The sequence below is a fragment of the Ochlerotatus camptorhynchus genome, unplaced genomic scaffold (genome assembly GCF_037179485.1).
Source record: "Ochlerotatus camptorhynchus isolate MF236.1 unplaced genomic scaffold, CSIRO-AGI_Acam_v1.1 ptg000067l, whole genome shotgun sequence".
Classification (NCBI taxonomy): domain Eukaryota; kingdom Metazoa; phylum Arthropoda; class Insecta; order Diptera; family Culicidae; genus Ochlerotatus; species Ochlerotatus camptorhynchus.
This window is the reverse complement of record NW_027040557.1, coordinates 3111249-3133834: the sequence shown is the minus strand read 5'-3', so window position 1 is coordinate 3133834 and position 22586 is coordinate 3111249. Positions and strand designations below refer to the sequence as shown.

At 41.8% G+C, this 22586-nt stretch overlaps 4 protein-coding genes across 5 annotated transcripts in view; 1 reads left to right on the top strand and 3 right to left on the bottom strand.

Moving 5' to 3' along the window:
* The window catches only part of LOC135697177 (uncharacterized), a 511087-nt gene that overhangs the window by 116302 nt on the left and 372199 nt on the right, over positions 1 to 22586 (bottom strand). The gene's annotated exons all lie outside the window — the stretch shown is intronic.
* The window catches only part of Coq6 (ubiquinone biosynthesis protein COQ6, mitochondrial), a 31198-nt gene that overhangs the window by 783 nt on the left and 7829 nt on the right, over positions 1 to 22586 (top strand). The window lies entirely within an intron of this gene.
* pyx (pyrexia) lies at positions 5 to 20878 on the bottom strand. Of its 2 annotated transcripts, XM_065216777.1 has the most exons (6): positions 20572 to 20878; positions 3046 to 3086; positions 2426 to 2970; positions 1166 to 2372; positions 470 to 1108; positions 5 to 395 (listed from the first exon to the last, which is right to left on the bottom strand). In XM_065216777.1, exons 2-6 carry the CDS (start codon positions 3070 to 3072, stop codon positions 36 to 38), a joined length of 2778 nt encoding a protein of 925 aa, XP_065072849.1. In that variant the 5' UTR covers positions 3073 to 3086; positions 20572 to 20878; the 3' UTR covers positions 5 to 35. The 2 variants fall into 2 exon arrangements, with proteins under 2 accessions (XP_065072849.1, XP_065072848.1); XM_065216776.1 differs by having other exon boundaries at positions 470 to 2372.
* Positions 15438 to 22586, bottom strand: part of Usp1 (ubiquitin specific protease 1) — a 473693-nt gene continuing 466544 nt past the window's right edge. Inside the window, exon 6 of the transcript XR_010517412.1 lies at positions 15438 to 15479. The gene's annotated coding sequence lies outside the window, so the exon portion shown is untranslated. The remainder of the gene's footprint in view (positions 15480 to 22586) is intronic.

Sequence of the window (22586 nt, the reverse complement as noted above, 5' to 3'; positions counted from 1 at the left end):
AGATTTGATTAGAAATATCTAGACTTTATTATTGCTTAGGGGTTTTTGATTCGCGTCTTCAAAAATTCAATTTCCTTGGATAGGTCATCCAGCTTTTTGAGTATCTGTTTCTGTCCGTCTTCGATGGTTTTCATCTGACAACCGGAGGTTCCGGATCGTGGTCCACCGAAATCGCTAGTTCGATTCGCTGCCGTCGTTAGGTAGGGATTCTCGGATACGGTTCGGATCTTGCAGTTGCGGAAGCGTTGCCTTCGGAGGGTGACCTGAGCGTCTTCGTCCATCAGCTCCTGGAATGCTTGCATGTTCCGGTAGGTTCGTTTGCGTTTCATCGATTGATTGCGTTCGCGGCGTTCCGCCACCAATTTGTAGATGGAGGTGATCAGCTCCTTGGGGATCTGCGGTATAGATTTTGGGAAATTTTGGTTTTAGACTATCAGTATCGAGATATTTCATCCCTTCAAATTCTTACCCTCTTCTCCCGGGGATCATTTGGCTTCACGCGAAAATGCAACCTCAGTCGGGAGGTTTTTAGCAGAGCAATTTTCTGGAAGATCGCCCACAACCGAATCGGTGCCTTCCTCAACATCCTAGAGAACATCAATCCCTCCAATCGAGAGATCAGTTCAGCTTGCCGGGACAATCGATCCAGCCCAGCCGATTGCTGCAGCCCCTGGATATCGCTGACAGCCAAACCAACCAGCAGGTTGGTCAGGATCACCGTCACCAGAAGGACAAACGCCAGGAACATCCCGTGAGCCGTTCCCGGGTACAGAATATTAATGTTATCACCGTAGAAAATGTCCTCGAATTCTAGTTCGCCGGCCATCATAACGATTGTTTTCAGTAGTCCCCGAAGGATCCTCTTGAACGAGATATAGTTCGGGAAAAGGACGCAGAAACTTAACCCAAACGCGAAAAGAAGGCAACAGTAGGCCATCAGGAACTTGGAGAAGTTGACCGCTACGGTTGTGAACATCTGCACGTACAGCCCAAAGATCGGGAAGCGTCCGACGAGCATCATAAGCTCCAACCATGCCAGAAAGATAACGACCGCCGCCACGTGGTGCTGCCAGGTTGGAACGTCACTAATTTCTCTGCTTGGATTTTGCTGGAAGAAGAATATTACGCTTAGATATTGTAGAACTTCAAAAATCCTCCCACTTACCGTACACAGAAAGATCCCAATAACGATACTCCACTGCAACCAGTTCTCCCAGTACCGAATGTATCCGATGAACCCGTGCATCATCTGGAAGATCTCTTTCGTCATCAGTATAATGTTCATGAAGATAACAATGTATGCGATAACTGGGACGTACGCTGCCGTACGACAACTCCGTAGGCGACAGTCCTTAACGTAGACTCCGAGCACGTAAGCGGTAAACAGCAGCACGAACAATCCGTGGTAGAATAAGCTAAACAGGAAGAACTTCCGTATTCGTCTCCACTTCAGAAGCAGGAACGTCTCGCAAAGCGGATGCTTCAGAATTCGTCGTTGTCCAACTTCGATAAACGCCAGCAATAGTTCCGTCTCGCCCCGATCGGTGTTCGGAACGAGAGGTCGAAAGTCCAGGCGAATCTCGCAGTCCACGTCGCCGATCTCGTGGATGCTGTTCACGCTGATAGCCATATCCAGCTTGTCGATGTATTTGGGGATGATCTCTGGAGTGCGTCGGATGATGAAGGACAGTGCGGAAACTCCGCCATTGGTTCGCGCAGTTATGTCCGCTCCGTACTCGATGAGCATGAATGCGCAGGTGCTGAATTCATTCAGGGCAGCGATGTGCAACGGTGTGTAGCCGAAGTTGTCCGCCCGGTTGACGTCAACCTTGGCTTTCAGAAGGCTCAGTGTGCAATCCCAGAAACGAGACTCCTTAACGATCGAGGCGTGCAGAGCTGTTCGACCGTCGCGGTAAACAGCGTGGACATCTGCTTTCTGACTGATCAGGTAGATTACGGTTTCGAGGCACTGCGATAGACATGCCAAATGTAGCGGGGTTTGCTGATCCCGGTTACGGGCATCGATGTCCGCTCCAGATTGGATGAGCAGTTTGACACAGTCTAAGTAGTTTTCCGAGGCTGCCAGGTGTAGGGAAGTGATTTTCTTCTGGCCGTACTGTGAGCGTGCATCAGCTCCGTACTTCAGTAGGAGTTCCATGCATTCGACGTAAGCGTTGGCAGCAGCTACGTGCAGTGGAGTTTGCGTGTAGACCTGAGGGGTGTTTGGATCGGCACCGTTCTTCAACAGGAATTCGACGCACTGTTTACTGTTTCGCTGGACGGCATAGTGCAGCGCGGAATGTTTCTCGATGCCGGCATTGATGTCGATGCCCTTGGTCATGAGAAGGGCGATACTTTCGATACTACCGCAGCTGAAACGGGAAAGGGGAGTTATCGAAGTGCTTGAATTGATACGAGAGCTTACCTTGCTGCGCAGTGCAGCGGCGTTGCCTTCTTCTCTTTGTCCCAAGCCTGGGGTTTCGCACCATACTGAAGTAGCAGTTCAACCGCTCGGTAGTCGCCGATATAGCATGCCAAGTGCAAAGCCGTTCGTCCCCAGAAATCACTTGCGTTTACGTTAACTCCTTCCATCGCCAGCAATTGTTTCAAAAGGATATGTTTACTAGCCCAAACTGCTAGCAGAAGCGTGCTGTCCAGTTCGTAACTGTAGTCTACTAGTACGGCATCCACCGGAAGCAGACTCTCCAGCAGTTCGCCGATTCGCTCCGCATCCGGGAGGTCCCTCAGTGAACTTTCCACCTCGGAAATGGTCCAGATTTCGGCCTGACCTTCCCGACTGGTACTGCACATATCGTGCGGTTGATTCGGTGACGAGATCTCCACGCCTGCCACATCGCTTTCGCTCGATATGCTCATCCGGTAGCGACTATCCTGCGGTCCCATTTCCCCGTCACCTTCTCCGTCCTGGTAGTACATCTGGTATTCATCTTCCCATTTCATTTCATTTTCCTGATAAATCGGAAAAATGACATTGAATTCCTAATCTATACACAACGAATCGAAGCCAAACTTCGGTCAACTCACAATGATCGAAAAACGAACGGCGTCCATCCTGGTCTAGATTTCTAAAATCCGATCAAGACTTTCGTTTTCTACCCAGTGCCATGGAGTGAAAGCGAAAACCATAACCAAAAGCACTACTCGTGAACACTCTTCTTCCACCATTGATCGTTTAGTGGTACGCATTCACGAAAATTGGAGAGGGTGGGGAGAAAGTAAACAAACTCCTGAGAGATCGTGCAAAATTTACACTAGAAAATCGTTTTTCTCTGCTGCTCGTCTCGCTCATCCTCGATCCTCTTGGCTTGGCTAGATCGCTGTAGGTAGTTTTGTTTGTATGTTTGGAGAAGAGGGCGCTGTTCAGTCAGCGGGGTATGACCGGTTTGACATGAGTTTCCGATCCCGATTTTTGCGTGTGCGCCATATTTTTTGCTATCTGTTTCTAGGTTAGGTTGTGAGCGCTCCGGTTCGGAACGTGACGGTAATAAATCTCATAGGTAAATAACTGCTACTTAGGAAATGTTGGCTCATGTCACAACAATGTCGGTCATAATTTTCAACGAGTAACCGAGGTTCGATCACAGTTGATTTCTGTCAAGTGGCGACGAGTTTAAGTTCGCGGAATAAATTTCGACCGGAGGAATGTCCCCATCGGCTGGGATCGGTTGATCTTTTTCCTAGAATAGCGTACGGGAATAGGCATTACGTGTGTAGTTGGCACAGCGGTAGCTGTCAACCATCATTATGGTTAGTGCTAAAATTATGTCGTCATGCCACAGTAGACTACTAGGGCAAGTATATCACGGGCACGGTAGGTGGTAGGCCGCAGCACTAAAATCAATTAGATTCGCTGCTGCAGAAACGAGGCAAGCACTAATCTAGCTCTCTGGCAGCGTTCTCAAAGATTCTGGCGCCTACCGGCCTCAATGTTCCGGCTAATGTTTCATAGTTCTAATATTTCATAGATATTTTAGGAGGCCGGTATAAGATGAATCCACTTAAGCGCGGAGACGATGATGGTGCTAAGTGCCTCCCTAAGTGGGTTGATCAAAATTCAAGGCCGTCAACGGCAACGGCAAATTTTGCATTTCTGAAGATCCGAAGACGACGTCAGGCCATACGTTCAAGGTTGCCGTCAGCAGTTGCATTTTGCAGAGTTGATCCGTAAAAAAGGTCAGCTCACACAGCGAGGGGGGCGTGGAAGAGTCGAAGAGTGAAAAACGATCGTTTGACATATTACATGCAGCTGGTCAGTCCCCATCCTTCTCCACGACACGGCGCGAACGTGTACACACTTAATCTAGCTCGGTAAAATCTCCAACAGCCGATTACCTCGGCATTTGCCTTTGCCGATATCTCTGCACATTATCTGTTTGTTAGCTGATATCTCAGCAAAATTTTATTTGTTAGCTGAGTCTCGGCAATTGTTTTACTGAATCTCAGCAAAATAAATTGCAGAATCACTCGGCTGTTGGAATCTCGGCGAAAAAAAAATAAGTGTGTAGATTTATGCAGTTTGTTGATCTTCGTCGCACATATTCGGAAATATGTTTTCTGTCGGGAAATATTTATAGATCGATGTCGGCTTGTCGGAGTGGTATCAGTTACACAAAGTGGAATGCTTGGATGATGACGATCGAGTCGGATGTTTCGTGGTAAACAAACAATCAGTATCAATTACTGGCTGGGAAATGATTTTTCTTTTGAAAATCCGTATACACATTTAACGGGCATTGACGGTCGATCTTTGTTCGAAGTCGGTTCGATTTCCATCCTTATTACAAATGTTTATTATGAATACGTTTTCAAAGCGTAGATCTTACTTAGGAGCTGTTCATTAACTACGTAGACAGTTTAGGGGGTTGGCAAATATCCACGACCCATACACATTTAAAAAAAGTTTGTGTGGACAATTGTCTACGCAGGGAAGGGGGCAAGACTCCCAAAACACCGGCTACGTAGTTAATGAACCGCCCCTTATGTGGCCCTACATCTATCAAGATTTTGTAGCAAAGTCGAAACAGATTCAAATCAGAACCTGGATAATTTTGAAAAATCGAGCACCTCGTCGAATCTAGTCGTGTTAAGTGCACCCCACATGACAGAAGTTTCGTCAATATTTCCATCAATTTGTTCGTGTCAATATTTTTAACAATATTTTCGAGGGGTCATCAACACAGGGTCGCCTCTCACTAACATTGTTGTATCCGATGGAATGTTCCGAGTCAAATCACAACCACCTTGACAAAAGAAGATGCCAAGGAACAGGCCTCATCTGCTGATAGATTCAAACAGAAGGGAAAAATGAGGGGCAATACTGAAGCGTGAAAACAAACTTTTTTGAATTTGCCTTAATATGCTCATCAATATTTGCATCAATGTGATTGTCAACACTTTTGAGAATTGAAAATATTTTTGCCCGTTTGGTGCTTGCTTTACGTCAGATGATCAATGTCAAGATCAATACAAGCTGAACAATGCATTAGGTCCTAAGTAACATTGATCGATTCTCTTCAACGAATTTCTCTTTCGCTAATTACTTGAGTACAGAACCGTTTCTTGTCGGGGTTGTCGTATTAGAAGATAGATAATAGCTTCTTGCATCGATATGTGTACTGAAATTAGCTGGGAATGTCTTAACATGACCGTGTCAATGTTACTTTTGACCTAAGGGGTGATACACATATTATGTCACGCTCTAAAGGGGGAGGGGGTTATGATTTTGTAACAAGCAATGCATTAGGTATAAGAAAAACGTCACGAAAGGGAGGAGGGGGGTTAATTTTTCCTCAATTTAGCGTGACTTAATAAATGGATCACCCTAATGCATTGTTAAGCTTGAATATAATAAAATAATACAACGAAGAAAAGATCTGATGTGGCATTTGATAGAGATAGAATATCTATTCTATACACGGCCAATGAGATTGACTCCATACATCGCAAAAAGTGCAGGAACTCAGCAATGAGTGAATTTGCCTCATGTTTTCCTGTGGAAAACCTTGAAAATCTGCCGGAAAATGAGGAAAATTTACGAATTTTTTTCTTAGTCTTGGAGTAGTACCAATAGACTGAATGAATTCAATCTTGACTTTTCTGTTGAACACGAAAAAATCCAAACACATTTTTCACGTAGGACTACGTCTGTGATTTCTATATGGGGGTACACTTTGTGAAAACCGAAAATGGAAACTGTAACAAAATTATGAAAGATTTTGGACATTAATAACTCAGCTGCCCCTGGACCAATTTCAATAATGTTATCACCAATCGATCAGAAATATTTCTACGCATCAATAGCATTGCTCCCGACTGATGGAACAAGAAACTATTGAAAAAGTGGTAATGTCAAGCATTGTCCAATGTACAAATAAAAACTGATAATTTTATCACTGTTTCTTCGTGAAATAAACGTTCTTCTCAAACCCAGTCGTCATAATCGAGTACCACTTGGTCATTCTGCTTCAACCTGAGCGCTGTTGTCTAGCCTCAACTCATTTCCGCTTCGGACGGAATAGTGAGTAGGCAGCAGAAGTATCAATAGCAGCAGTAGGAAGGTGATTCCAGGTTAGGTAGTCCACTCTTCTACCTAACAAGCAACAATGACTGGTCGTGGCAAAGGAGGAAAAGGTCTTGGTAAAGAAGGCGCCAAGCGTCATCGCAAAGTTCTTCACGATAACCACCATCCGTCGTCTGGTTCGCCGTGGTGGTGTCAAACTTATCTCCGGTCTGATCTACGAGGTGTGCTGAAGGTGTTCCTGGAAAATGAGATCCGCGATGCTGTCACCTACACTGAACACGCCAAGCGTAAGCGGCCATCGATATCATCTACGCTTTGAAGTGACAGAGAAGCACTCTGTACGGTTTGGGAGGTTAAATCATGACCAACTTTTGCTCTTTTCAGGGCCAAAGAGTTAAGATAATAGATGGCCGATCAATTAAAAGGACTCCCAAGTAACATTGCAGGTTTTATCGAGGTTTTATAGCTTTCTACAAGTCTAAATTATAGTCTACAGAACCCTCATAAAACCAAAATTGTACCTTGGACTAACTGCTCTACACATTTGATCCGTCCACTAGCGGTCCTACGTCAAGCTTCCGTTCGTGCCCCTAGGCACAGACCCTTCTACTTTTTGAATAAAATTTTTCGAAATTATACTGAATCAAGCTAAGAGTGTATAGAATCACAGTAGGCATTGGTTGTCAGGATAAGTTCATTTATTTACATCATGGCTTCACCGGAGCAAGCACGTCGCGATTCGATCCTGCACGCTCGAAACGAAAATCCCGGTCTATCCAATCAAATCAATCAAATTCCTAGGCCGGAATTTTATACCTCGGTTCACCGGAAGAGTGCCGCGGAAGAATGTAAAATCAAAAAGAAGTCAAAATTCCCCAAAAAGTTCCTTGTCCGTCAAGCAATCTGCAGTTGTGGGCTGAAAAGTGAAACTTTCGTTACTTATGGAACCATGAACCAGCAAATTTACCAGGAGAAGTGCCTACGGAAGAGACTACTTTCTTTTCTGGAGCAGCATGAGGTGGATTGCCTATTCTGGCCGGACTTGACACCAAACAGTGGTACCGCTAAAATGACGTCCAGGGGCGATTCCTCCATATGTCCAACCTGTTCATTGCACACGTGGACCTCATGACTGTTTCATAAAATATTTAAATTATTAAAATGTTCATAATTAGAAGGGTTAGCATTCGAAAATATTTACATACTGTTTCCAGGCCAAAAATTACCGCATTGCACTATAGTGAGAAAGGTTAGAATGCACACGGTAGTCATACAGTTGCCCATTCCATATTGATGTATCGCCAAGCGCTTATTGTATCATCACAAAAATTTTGGTACCTATGCGACAGCATGTCTCACGCTACGTCTTCGTGTGTCGTGAAAGCAACAAGTTCAACTTTATCCGTCGTACTGATACACTCATACACGTATACAGATGAGAAGTAATACACGTATCCTCCGCTTGCTTGTCGCATTCGTCGGTTAATTGACATTTCAGGCTGCAATATTTTGTAGCATCATCATTTGCAACGATGAACAGGCATTTTTTTCGTATGAATGATAATACAGTGGAAGAATCTGTCACTGTGTGCGTGGTTTTTCTCTGTCGAAAAACGCCCTCAGTGTGCATCGAAGAGCTTGAACCGTCAGTTCTATTAATGGTTCTGTTGAAAAAGTGTTTGTAGAACGTTCAAGCTCAGTGGTGGTTCCGAATATTTAGCAGCTTTTACGGTTTCTAAAACAGTGAGACGTAAGTTGCATAGCTAGTTTTTACTATGTATACACTATACAATAATTTTATTGTACTTATAGATACATATTTTATATTTCAGATGGCATCAGAAGTAAAAATTGAATGTGATGTAGCGAATATTCTTGTTCGACCATTTTCTGCGCTAACCATGGAGGAAAAACTGCTGGTCGTGAAAAGAGCAACCCCCCCAACCTGACATGAAAAATTTGAAGTCGTATTATTCAAAGTCAGGAAAATCTATGACGAGAAACTTCAACAGATCATCGTACAGCAGTCACAGATGGCGATGCGGATCGAAAAAATTGAATAAAATATTCTGTTGGCCGTGCTTGTTATTCCATAGCAACCAAGACCGTGGTGTATGGTCAAAAACAGGCTTCACTGATTTGAACCATTTGTCGGCGGCATTGAAAGTTCATTCGTCATCAAAGGACCACATCGATAATGCCATGGCCCATAAAACGTTCGGAAGGATCAGAATCGATGAAGCTCTTGACCATGCGCGGGAAGTTGCCAAGACAAATCACAATTGTATGGTGACCAAGAACCGGAAAGGATTGAGAACCCTCATAGATATAGTGTGTTACCTGGGGTCCCACGGATTGAGCTTTCGTGGGCATGACGAGAAAGAGGTTTCTAACAATAGGGGCAATTATAAAGATTTTTGCTCATTCGTTGCATTGCGTGATGTTAGTTTTGCAGAGTTTATTAGCAAATCCAGCGTCAACACCGGAACATCAAGTGCTATACAAAACGACATTATTGAGTGCGTTGGAAAATGCCTACTGCTACAAATCCACAAAGAAGTCGATGAAGCTCCATATGTTGCTGTCATGATGGATGAAACGACCGATTCTGTAAGATTGGCTCAGCTATCATGTGCGCTTCGATATGTTAATAATAACGGTATGTACGTTTAGCATTGTTGTTTCCTTTATAAATTTATTTATTTTTTTGATTTTTTATTTGTTTGTTTAGGTGCTCCTGTTGAACGTTTTGTTCGTCTTTGTGACGTAAGTAGTGATAAAACGGCCCCCGCTCTGGCAGGTGAAGTGGACTCTATTGCTATCGAATTTGGTCTAAATGCTGACAAGCTTATCGCACAGAGCTACGATGGTGCCGCGGTTATGTCGGGTGAGTCGGGAGGGACGCAAGCTTTGGTGAAGAAAAACTTCCCAAAGACTGAGTACATTCACTGCAAAGCACACATCCTAAACTTGGTTTTGCTGCACTCCTGTTCAGAAGAAAAAAGAACTGCAAAGTTTTTCAAAGCGCTATCGTCACTTGCTGCATTTTTCTCCCAATCCACCAAACGAAATCAAGCATTAAAGAAATATATTGAAGCTAAAATCCCCAACGTATGTAGAACCAAGTGGGCCTACACCTCAAAAACGTGCCTCGGAGATTTGTATCTCGGCGATATGAATTGGGATGGCGATACGTGCACCAATGCTCGAGGATTGCACGGATTCTTGCTGGATTTTGAAACGATTTTTTTTCTGAAGGTTTTTGCAGCACTATTCAGCTTTACTGACGTACTCTACAGCGTATTGCAACAGAAAGCCTTGCATGCATAAAAAAGTCCGTTCTTGCCGCAACGAAATCGAAGTGATGAAATCGATCAAACATTTCGAAAATGTGTATGATGCCACTATTCAAGTTCACGGAGGTGACGACATGTTGCGGAAAAAGACAAAATCCTTTTATCAGGCACATTATGAGACAATAACCGATCGCGTTTTGAAAGAGTTGGACAATCGGCTCAAATCATTGGAAGTCATTAAATGTGTAGGGTTGCTCAATAGTTCTAAATTCGGAGTGTACTATGAATGTTTTCCTAAACAGCTGTTCGATTCATTGACCAAATTATTCGGCAATAATTTTGATGTAACAAAATTGAGTAATGAGCTCAAAGTATTTTATTCACGAAGCGAGTTTAGGGGAAAATCCGTTAATGCTAATTGCCGAAGAAGAGTTGGAGGATGTGTTTTCAGAAACAGCGAGACTGGCAAAGTTGATACTCACATTACCGTGTACAACTGCAACCGTGGAGAGATCTTTCTCCGCAATGCGTCGGGTGAAAGATTATACACGCACGACTATGATGGGAGAGGATCGACTTTTTTACCTTATGTTAATGGCTGTGGAAAAAGATTTGCTTTCAGATTTACAACATAAACCAGGCTTCTATGACAATGTAACAGACTTATTCGCAGAAAAAGCTGATCGACGAATTGCCCTGTTGCATAAATAATCTTTAAAATGTACATAATAATGTACATGATTAAACCTTCGCAAGTTTTTTTTTTATTATTGTATGCATACAGATAAAATATAGGTTGAACAGGTAGCTTGATAGGTCACGAATCGCCCCTGGACGTCACAGTGGTTCCCAAGGAGATGAATCCGGAACTAAGGCAAATTGAGGAATACTGATCAATTGTGAAGCACATACTGAAGAATAAGGGTGGAACAGCAATTGACGTGAAGGATTTCAAGCGGAATTCGAATTTTTGGAGCCAAACAAGTGGGAACAGGGTTCGATTATTAGGGGATTTTTTTCCAGGAAAAACTCAGGGAAATTTACTCAGCGCTGAGTTCCTGCACTTTTTGCGATTTATGAGTAAACTGGTTAAATTTAGGTCGATCTCATTGGCTGTGTAGATTCTATTCGAATGCACAGGTGTCAACTATCTGGAAAGAATCTGGAAAATCACGAATTCATTGTTGGACCTAGAAAATCAGGGAATCTCAGAAAATTTCATTCAAATTCAGGGAAATGTTTCTTTACCACAGAAACTTATTAATAAGTAGGACTGATCTCACTAGTTTCAAACAACTTAATTAATCAGTGAAGTTAGAGAATAGTTGTTTATTTCAAATTTTTAATTAGAGTTGTGTTTACCAAGAATCTTCAAAAAATGTACCCCCTGATTTTAAAGTAAGATATAAGTGCCAACATTTCAAAGGGGTGTATTTGCTTTTGTAAACAATGGCTTTAGCTATCGATTTCATGTTATTTGTGGAGCAGAGAAGGAGGCGCCAAGAGTTAATTTGACAGCATGTATATACGATTTCGTGAGCTGTTTCAGCAAAACAATTTGAAGCTTCGAAAGATTTTCAAAATGTTTTCTTACTCACTTGAAAAATCAAACCGACAGAGTTCGCAATACCCAGTGTTATACTGATCTAAGTACACTGAACGAAAACATCCGTAATACTTCGACTGATTATTGCATTGCTAGAGCCCTTTAACAATATGCTTACAAATTTCGGATGATTTCCTTATGGTTGAATTCGTCATCAGTTGATGAGCTTTCATATGACTGTCATCCAAATAAACGATATTTATTTGAAAATTTGAGAAGACAACAATTTAAGGATAGGATTTCTTGCAAATGCTTTAAATTGGATTTATAATTCGAGTGTTTACATTTCCGTACTGAATACCCATGAACAGCCTAGGATTGGACGATATTGGATCGATCTTTGCAAGATCGATCTTTGTCATTCCGATTTCTCATTTTTCGGATCGATTCTTTGTCCACGAAAAGATCAAAAAAATCGATCTCTTCTTTCGATCTTTTCGATCTTCAAAAAATAGCTTTTGTATTTTGTAATTGTATTTACATCTAAAAAACGAGTTACTCTCACCCCAGACTGCGTGGTAAATTAAACGAACATAACGTCAACATCAGCATCACGCTCCCTACAATGACGTCACTACATATTTGCGTTTCCGATATTTACGAATACAACAACATTTGGCGGTTTTAGCCACCAACCTCCTGTGCTCATTGCTCCTTACGGTCACATTTAATTGAATATTATAAAGGAATGAATTTCTTGGGGTACCAACGTAAACAAGCGTATAGTCCATTCTATATGCAAGAGTATTGATGGTCCGAAAGTGAGGATAACAATAACAAACCAATATTTTTGGCTAGAGCGAAAGTGAGGATAGCAAACTAAGCACTTGAAAATGGGATAAGTTATAAACTTCAGAAAGGTCACTTAAAATAAAAACCATAAGATCGATCTACCCAAGATCGATTCTTTGGTATCGATTTAATCAGTGTATCGATTCTAGAACCAAATATAAGATCGATCCGTCAAGATCGATCTTTCTCTGAAGATCACCCAATCCTAGAACAGCCATTCCATTATAGACGAGTGCACGGATGGATTTGAGTTCACTCACTCGACAAAAAGTGACACAACAGCGGGGCCCTATTTACTAAAAATGAACACATATGTGTTCATTTTTAGTAATGAACGGAAGCAAATCCATCCGTGCACTCGTCTATGGATACACAAATCGTTTGTTGGTGGAGAAAACTTCCTCCACCACGAAATATACAATCTTCGGTTTCCACGCTTCCATGTTTGTGGCATCTCAGATAGCTATGGCTATGTTTCTACCTAGTTTGTCCGCTAAGACGTTCGATAGAATTATTTACATCATCATTTTGAAAGATTTTCGTTATGGGATCAATCAACCAATTCCATATGCATTTCAATTTGGGATGACAATCTCTCCACAGAGAGCATTATATATTTCAACTGAATCATCCGAAAAAGCGATTTCGATGTTTGGATTTGAATGGTCTGAGGTTTCATTCGAACAGAGGATGATGTTTTGGTAAAGTTTAGGTATCAGTGCTAATAAAAATCATTTCTACACTCAGAAAAATTTTCACTTAGATGTTACATGAAAACATACATAGATTTTTTCATATGTAGATCGGTTTGAAAGTTCTAATTTAAATCCACATGCAACTCTTGAAAGTCAATTTAACTTTATTTTCATTTAGCATCTAAGTGAAAATTACTCAAAGTGTAAAGATCTTTGCCCAAGCAACATATATTTTATGGTACTTTCTAAGTAAATTTTATTATGTTAATACTTAAATTTTAGTAAATTTCTTCGTAGCATCCATCCATTGTTAGGAATTTAAAAATGATTTTTCAAAATAATAAAAATTGTATTGTTCTGAAAGCTGATCATATATGTCTTATATGTCCCAGCAATCTCCGGCCAGCTGCACTTCCTCTGCCAATTTTTCGGGTGAGATCATTCCTCGTCCATCGATTCCTCGTTCTTAAAAAAAACCATAAATAAATGGTGTATCATGACAAAAATAAACCATCAATTCAACAAACCCAAATGTGAATCCAGCAACAACTCGTCAGCAATGCACCGTTCGGACGCCATATTAGGTTTTGTTTGTGCCATCACCACTCAGAATTTTTTACACTATAAATTCATGTAGAATCTAAGTGAAACTATCTTACATGAAATTCACTTGAAACTTATATACATTCATGTAAGTTTCAAAGCTTATTACATTGCTTTTACTACAATTTGTAATGAATTTTATTAGCGTTATGTACTTTACAGACAATTTTTAATATCTGAAGCACAGACAAACAGACGTAACTCTTCATTGTGTATCTTCGTTCACGCATTTAACGGTTGATTTGAATATTATCAGTTCCGCGAACTACTCGCCACAGCGCTGGCATCGGATCACTTTGACGTTTCTATAGAACTTTTATGCAATATTGTTTGCGAGTTAGCGACCAAACTTGTTTTCCGCGAGAAGCCTGAAAGATGTCGGTACTGAGGTCCTATGTTTTGAGATACTATGTTTTCAAGAAAAACTTTTTCAAAGAGTTACGTCTGTTTGTCTGTGTCTGAAGGTTACGTGTTTTTTCCAGTGAAATCTATGTGACAAATTTTTTGAGTGTACTATATACACTCAACTTAGCTGAAAATGAAGACAACCTTAACAGATAGACCAACTACCAGCATGAATTTGAATGTTAACATAACAGCATTCTCTTGATCAAGGTAACCTCTGATCGCCGGCGCTGGTGGTGTAGTGGCAAGCATGACTGATTTCTAGCACCCCAATGGGTCTGGGTTCAATCCCAGCCGAGGTCGGTGGGATTTTTCTGAGGCATAAAAATATCTGGTCACGTCTTCCTTCGGTAGGGAAGTAAAGCCGTTGGTCCCGGCCTATGTGTGTTGAATGGGTGCGATATCCTACGCAGGTGTAGAAGCGCCTTCCTGCACATTCGATTGCCGTTAATGGGTGGCAATCGATGTCCGTCGGTGATTGGCACTAGATTGCGGAACAGAGACCGACGTTAAATAAAGGAATGAAGAAGAAGAAGAAGAAGAAGAACCTCTGATGGCGGTAAGCTCCAACTCGGATTAACTTTTAATACCGTCCCTGTTTGGATGATATGCAAAGTCTTTGCTTAGAGTTGTGCTAATTAACTCTAATGTCGATATCAAGCAGCCTGACATTCTTGATCGGAATTTAATCCGAGGATAATATGTACCACTATGAGTATCGAAGTCAACATTTTTGTTTTTCTTCATTCGTGCCTGGATGTTCATTATCGCCTCCGTTGTTGTCAACATTAATATTCATTCAAGGGTTGGTCACTCTACACACTTATTTTGCGCCCACTTTTTTCTCAGTGTGCCGCGCTTTGCTGGCAGTGCCGACATTTGTTTGTGTTTGGCAACCCGGTATTCTGACCGCTTGAATGTTTTGATTTTATTGCCGAGAAAATAATACCGGGAGCTCGACCGGGAAAATGCGATCCGATAAATGGAACTTAAGCTGCGGGACAGACTGCGTGAAGAATTTGCCCCGGAATTTTACAAGACTTGCGAAACGTTGTTGCAAATTTCGATGCTGGATGATGGAATGCCCGGTGTTGCAGCAGCAGCTGCCGTCGTTGAAGCAATCAGGTTAAAAATAACAGCGGAGTATTACCAACAATCAATACGAAACTAACGATTTTAAATTGGCTCACCACTTTAGTAGCCTATTGGTCCCAAGCAAACGATTAACGTACCCTATTCTAGTTGAAATTCTATTACTACACAATGTTTGTTTTGATTCGCTATGAAATTTTGACAGATAACATCAGGGGTGTGTGGATTCATGCAGAACATGCAGGGGTGAGTGAAATAGCTTGGGACTGCTTGGGACCGTTGTTCTGGTACTGAGTGAGCCAAAAATAATAATGATTTTCTTCGGGACCCAGTGGTCTTAGAGTTACCTCTATGGTATTACCATAGAGGTACCTCTAAAGGGCCACCCATTACCGATTTAGCTGTCACTTTGCCGCAACGCGTCCGATCCGGATCTAATGTGCGTGGGCCTTAATACCAGAAGGTCCCGAAGAAACGCGCTCAACTTTTTAGCTCAACTCTGGTACTCTCGTCAGCCACAAGCTAATCGATGCACCCCTCGATCCACCCACTTTCATAGCGAATCAAAACAAACAGAGTGTAGTACTAGAATTTCGACTAGAATGGGGTACGTTAATCGATTTGCTTGGGACCAATAGGTTAGCCAATTTAAAAACGTTAGTTTCTACCGGTTGGTATTACGACGATCAGCTCCAGCCGGATGGTGTTTCTGGCTGCTAACATGTTTCAGCTTGAGTATTGACCTTCCGGACATAAGTCTACAGTCAGCTGCTCTCTAGATAAATAACAGATTGAGCTCAAAAGCGAACCCCACACGTATCAATATATTGACGCGAAGGTGAATTATTGTCAATAATGAATACAGAAGTATTATCAATTTCGATGTATTGATGTCAAAAAGGGCCTATCATTGTTGATCGATTCTCTTCATCGATTGTCTCTTTCGCGAATAACCCGACTGCAAATGAATTTCCCATTGAGTGTGTTGTTTCAGGCGCAAGCTAACATCATCTTCTGTCGAACTGTGCTGCGAACTTAGCGAGAAATTCGTTTATGTTGCTGTGGTAAACTGCTGTGGTAGATGAAAAGAACCGATCAACGAGGATAGGCCCTTTTAAAATGTTAAGCGAGTATTGTCAATACGATTATTGTCAATAAATGCAATCGTGTAGTGGCCACTACCGATAAGCGCCCATTACACATATCAATATATTGACAAACATCGTATTGTCTATTTCATTACAATATTATCATTATATCAATACTGACAACATTATTGACAATACGCTAAAGTTTTCGTTACACAGGTCAATATATAGACAATAAATTGACATACTGGCAATATTATTGAAAAGGTAATATTGATGATGATGGATTGATGACGAGTATTCTTGAAAACTGATTTTCATTTCACTTTGTCAATACTCAGAATATATTGACACAACAACAGTAAATTTGGCTATCAATATCATCGATATACGAATATTGGCAACATCAATGGTAATACGTTTGAAGCCTTTTAACCTCAATGTTTTAAAGTAAATATTACTTGTCTCAATTTCCCCACACAAGAAACATGGATCTGCGAAATAAATTGTGTTTACCGTTAATGTTTGCACTCGGGTCAAAACAGAAATGTCGTTGCTGGACCTAGAAAATACTAACTATACACTGAATTCGGATCACCTAAGTCGGTCAAGTTTTGCTCGGTTTTTGAACTACTGAAAAAGTCGGTAAAATTTAAAATTATGATTACTCGTAAGAAATCAATAAAATCATAATCATTATCATTGAACGGTTTTAACTAGGGCTGTATAACCATAGAGGTAACTCTAAGACCACTGGGTACCGAAGAAAATCAGTATTATTTTTGGCTCACTCAGTACCAGAACAACGGTCCCAAGCAGTCCCAAGCTATTTCACTCACCCCTGCATGTTCTGCATGAATCCCCACACCCCTGATGTTATCTGTCAAACTTTCATAGCGAATCAAAACAAACATAGTGTAGTAATAGAATTTCAACTAGAATAGGGTACGTTAATCGTGTGCTTGGGACCAATAGGCTACTAAAGTGGTGAGCCAATTTAAAATCGTTACTTTCGTATTGATTGTTGGTATAACTTCGTAATAAATTTCAAAATTGTTCAATTTTTCACTGATTTTTAAACTTATACCGAAAAGATCCGTAGTTTAAACATTACCGAACAGCGGAAGCCTGGTTTTTTTCCTCTTTTCGGGACCTAATACTACTGCGACCAGTAAATTGATCTATTGTAGTATATCCCGTGTCATTAGTTTAGTGCATGTCGTATTACTCCATCACTATTGAGAAATGATGAAGTATTCGATTTTTTTACAGTTGCCACTCTTGCATTTATCGCAAGGATCCGACTCTAATTGAAAGTTCCCGCTATTTATACCCTTCCGAGTGTTGAAACACCCTCCAAAGGCGCGCCCCTTTGTCAGTCAAAATTGGATTCCTTAGTAACAAAATTAAGGTATGACACCGATAATTACCATGCATCAGAACCCTAGGCTTAACCACTTCAAACTAGGGAACAACGAATAGAAGATTAGGAATCACATAGATGTATATAGACAACTAACTCATTTTTTTCCTTGTTTCAAGATCATCCTCGGTAGACAAAGCCGAGTCTTGTCACTATCAACAAGGCATAAAAATAACAAGGACTAAGATGTGTTCCTTGGATTACTGAAAAATCCTGTTCCCCTAGTTTGAAGTAGTCAGGACTAGGAATCGGTGGTAGATCTTACATCCCGTAACGTACCAAGAAAAGGTGATCTACCCACGTTACGGGGCAAGGCCTGGTTTAGTGTGTACCATAGGAAATCAGTTGTCACTAAAGCCCTACAGTAAAAGTATGGACGTATGTCAACAGTCTTGGGAGGAATGGAGCAAAGTAAAATAGCGTCTAGTCCGTAAGAGCGACGACAAAAGAAGAACGAATTTTATTCAAATAACTCATGGCTAACTTAGACGTATATTATTTCTACTCTGCAGCTCTTCACGTTGCTAAATGCACCGCTTCACTCTTCCTCAACGTCGAAGAACTTCAGACCGATCATGGTACGGAACTTCTCCAGCTTAACTCTCGCCAAAGGCTTCGTGAGTATGTCTTCGAGACCGCCGGTTCCGCCAAGCTCAAGCTTCAAGTCAGCTTTTGCGTTGAGGTACCGTAAAGTCCTTTTCGCCTCGGACCAATCCGCTTCGGTAGGTTGGCTCACCTTTCGTTCCAGAATAGACATTCCCTGCATTCGTTGGCCCTTCGTTGTAGTCAGGTGATGCAACACAACATTTCCCAGTCTGATCAAGGGCGACATTGGGCACATGCGGGACCGGTGCGTGACCTCGCTTTGGAGTGAGCGATGGACCATTAAATTTATCGATTCTTCTCAATATCGTTTATAGCGTAACAAATTTCATGTTTACAGTATCAAGTGGGGGTGAGAAATTCTGCGGAGGCAACTGACAGACTCTTTAATTCCGAATGATTTCCCTTACAAGCTTACAAGACACAAGACGGTTCGGTTCATTTGATTCGTACTGCGTATTGTACAATTAGTTATGTTTTGCAACTTCTACATCTGGAGAACTTCAGTCCATTCGTCTTCGAATTAATACACTGTCAAGATATCAGTCGTGTGCGGTTGTTGTAATCCACGGATCCTTTGCTTTTTTTTTTGGATGGCTGATGGATGACCACATCCGGTCGACCCGGGATCACGATCATCATCATCATCATCGAAAAGCTGTTGCAACACTCGAGAACGTGTGTTTTAATTTCTTTCATTGATCCACCCACTCACATTCGCGGTATTGCTCTTAGTTTCATGAGTGTCTATCATCTTCTCACGAGAACGATCTAGGGGCCATAAGGAATTTATAAACAATTTATAGCATCGAGCCGCTGGTGGTGGTTGATTCTGGTTTGCTTCTAATTACCACGAGCGCAAACGAGGAATGTGTCCAAAAACAACACTCTCACCACGGTTGGCTGCAACTTAGCGTGTGTCTGGAATTGAAAACATAATTGGGGAGGCCTTCACTGTTGAAAATAGCACTGCAAATAATTGCAGTTAGAACAACACGTCTCCGCAGGGTTTTACGGACACGATGATTGATGACGATCTAGGAAGATGGAACACATGTTCGCTTGGTTCTAGAGATTAACCAGCGTCTGGCTGAAAATCTCCTTAATAAATACAACCAACCATGTTCGCTTGATCCGAATGCAGAGCAATTTCTTGTCTCCAGTGCTGCAGATCTCCGACCGTTCACGACGATGTAGACGAAACAGCTTTCGTCACTATCACGAAATGAAAATCATCTTCTAAGGATGCCAAGTCATTTTTCGGTGACAATGCTGTCCGTGACGAACATGTGCGTGATTTGTTTTAAGCTAAATTTCTAGCGCAATTCAATGGATTAAGGCTGTGTGAATTTCACTTAAATTTGACAGATGACAGCTTTTGTTCCCGGGAGACCGATGGTTGATGTTGATAGCTGCCGGTTTTGCTTACTGAGTAGGGTTTACTCTCAAGTTACTCCTAAATAAAATCATCACAATGGTCGTATCGCCTCTTAAATGAATCCTGACCCATTTAAACCTACCACCATTCAACTCCGTAGCATCTATGGGGGCGTCGGTGAGTCGCTGGCCTGACGTTAAGTAGATGTTACATCAACAATATCCTGCTTTTCAACGTAATGGAGAAAATGGGCGTGGCCGGTAATGGTGATTGTCATACTTTTCCTTTATGAAGAGCTTTGAGTGGGTTGGTTTATTTCCTTTAAATTCCATTATAATTGCTTATATTTTTACAGATACGCGTATTTCGTCTACTACTTGCAGACTTCATCAGTGCCAAGTACTCAACACCACTGGTGGTTCGACAAATTTAAAGGATGCTTTTCCTGTTCTGAACTCTGATTGGAAAGCTATTCACTCTCAAATAGTTTTCCTTGAGCAATCAGTATAATCAGATATTATACCTCAGAACGTCCTGGCGGCGCCGACTGGGATGGAACCCAGGCCTGCTGGGGTGAGAGGTAATCACGCTTACCACTGCACCACCGGCACCGCTACCGCAAAACAGTTGAAGCTTCTAGGTTGTTTTTGAAAGGGGAAAAAAGTTGTGTATGCTCATTTCACCCCATCCACCGCTACGTCAACACCTGCACTTCACATCACCTGCAACCATCCACACACTCCACCTACCACCGATCGCGTAACCCTGGCGTGGGACACTGGATATTCTCACATCATCACTTGCTGGGTGAAAATTAGAACATTACTCTCAAACAAACAACAATAGCCTGCCCATTCTTTTCGAGGTTCACGAATTGTGAATTTCTCCAAACCACGACTCACGACGCGATCGGATGACTAACGGTTGGACTATTCTCTCCTCCCCCCCTCAGGCCAACTTCGTGAATGCGTATCCGTTTTTTTTTTCAAATTTCCCCCAAGGAAGTGGTCACGTGAGTGAATCAGCTGGATCGGACACAACAATCGCACTTTATAGTCGTGTCTTTATGGCGATGATTAATTGCTTATGATGAGGTTGGCACTTAAGTAGAAAACGACCGCGCGCGACTTTTCACGGAACACATTATAACTGCTTGCGCGGGAGATGTTGATCGGTGAAAATTTGCTCGGAAACTGAAGCACCCTCGGTTTCGCACTTGGAAAACGGATGAGGAAAATTAGCACTCTCAGCGCAGACCAGACACGGAGCGCGCCATCACCTGAGTCCGTGGTTTAGGTGATATTATTCTCGCAAATGGAAAACTGTTTTGAGAATGGAGAAGAGCAAGAGAGCGTTTTTCACGTGTGTCTTACTTCCCCGAAACAAGTGGAACAACACGTTGTTGAATTTTCCAGATCTGGTGTTGCGACGGCTGGTTATTTATACGAGTAGGTAAATAACCTGTAGATGATACACTGCTTTTTTAAGAAAAGCAATTGAATAGCAATTAAGATTCCAGTTTGAGATTTGGAGATCAAATTCCGTATTTTCAATTCAAACATTACATCTATTCTACCACCCGCGAGACAAGGTGTATATCAGTGGAGTGGATCACGAATGTTGATTTCCATCGTCGATGTCTTCAAAATCCGATATCAAGGAAAATTCGAGAATGTAAGTGTGGAGGTGGGTCAGCCGCACACTACGAAGGAACGAAATCTGCAAGCAAGCGCTGCACAGTGGGAACAATACGGCTAAACTTACCGTTCATTGATTTTCTCGGAACGCACAGTGGTCCAGGATGGGAATTAAGTCTTAGTGCTTTTGTTTTAAGTTGTCCGCTTCTAAAATTATTGACATATACAGTACTGTTCGATGCCAATTTTCATACAAAATTGACAACTTTGACATGTTGTAACTTTGTTCTCTCAAGATCAATTGAGCTGAAACGTTTGCTCGATTTCTTTTTGTTGAATTTAATTATTTGTTTTCGGTTAGTTAAATATGATTCAAGACATTTCAGGAGTCCTGACTCAATTCCAATTTTTTGCAATTTAAAGAGTAGCATTGGTACGTCAATGCGGTCAAATGCCTTGCTAAAGTCTGTATAGAACCAGGGTGACTTCCACTCACTGACGTTTATTTTATTTTTATTAATTTATTTGATAAGGCTCAATCGAATTAACTTTACAGAGCCGAGAATTCCTGTTCACTATACAATTCATCTTAAAACTACAGTCAAAAGGTACAACACAATAAACACTTTATCTTCCGCTATCCAATAAGGCTCCTCCAGGGAGCAGAGCGCTTCCATTGCATCAATGGACGCAAAACGTGGTCAGCACTCACACAAATATTAACGAAACGGTTGTTTTTCAAAGTCGACGACGCATCGACCGAAATAACTGCTGATGAAGAACAATGAACCCAAGGGGTAGGTCACTCCGCACACCAATCTTGGGTCATCTTCTTTGTCAGTGTGCTGCAGATGTGCCGATTTTGCCGGTCATAGAGCAAGTTGCGATAGTTTGTAAAATATCCATCCCGGCCACCCGGTATTTCTGACACCTTGAATATTTTGGTTTGAAATCGCAAGGATAAATCGGATTGAGGAAGACGCGGGAAGTGGCGGCGGCGGGTGTTTGAAATTTTAGTGTTTTGTATTCATAGGATAATAAAAGTCCTGTGTTTTAGGGGGAGAGGTAGCTCATCGATGCTTCCGGTTCGCCTCCTAGCATCGTGCTATAAGGTACCAGGCGATAACCAGGGTAGTTGATCGATAGCTCGATGACGTCATTTCGTTGACGTCTGCAATGGGAAATTCTCATAGCAGGCGTTGACGATGGGACGTTGTCGAGTTGTTGAATAGCAACTATCGTGGTAACTATCGTGCTCTAACTTTTTAACCGTTGGGTAGAATTTAATGAAAATTTGGGTGGATTTAGTTCATAGTGCATTATTTACATCACAAACGAAGTGACAGACGACTAACTGGCGAAGAAATCCATTTAAATAATGTGGTTCACTGTAACAGAATTTTCTTGGAAGCTTGTGCCATCATCCA

Excerpts from the sequence above, each read along its gene's own strand:
- pyx (XM_065216776.1), bottom strand. The coding sequence starts at position 3,072 with ATGGACGCCGTTCGTTTTTCGATCATT. Across the intron at positions 2,971-3,045 it reads CCGTTCGTTTTTCGATCATT|GAAAATGAAATGAAATGGGA; the intron begins GTGAGTTGACCG and ends CCGATTTATCAG. Across the intron at positions 396-469 it reads ATGATCCCCGGGAGAAGAGG|ATCCCCAAGGAGCTGATCAC; the intron begins GTAAGAATTTGA and ends TCTATACCGCAG.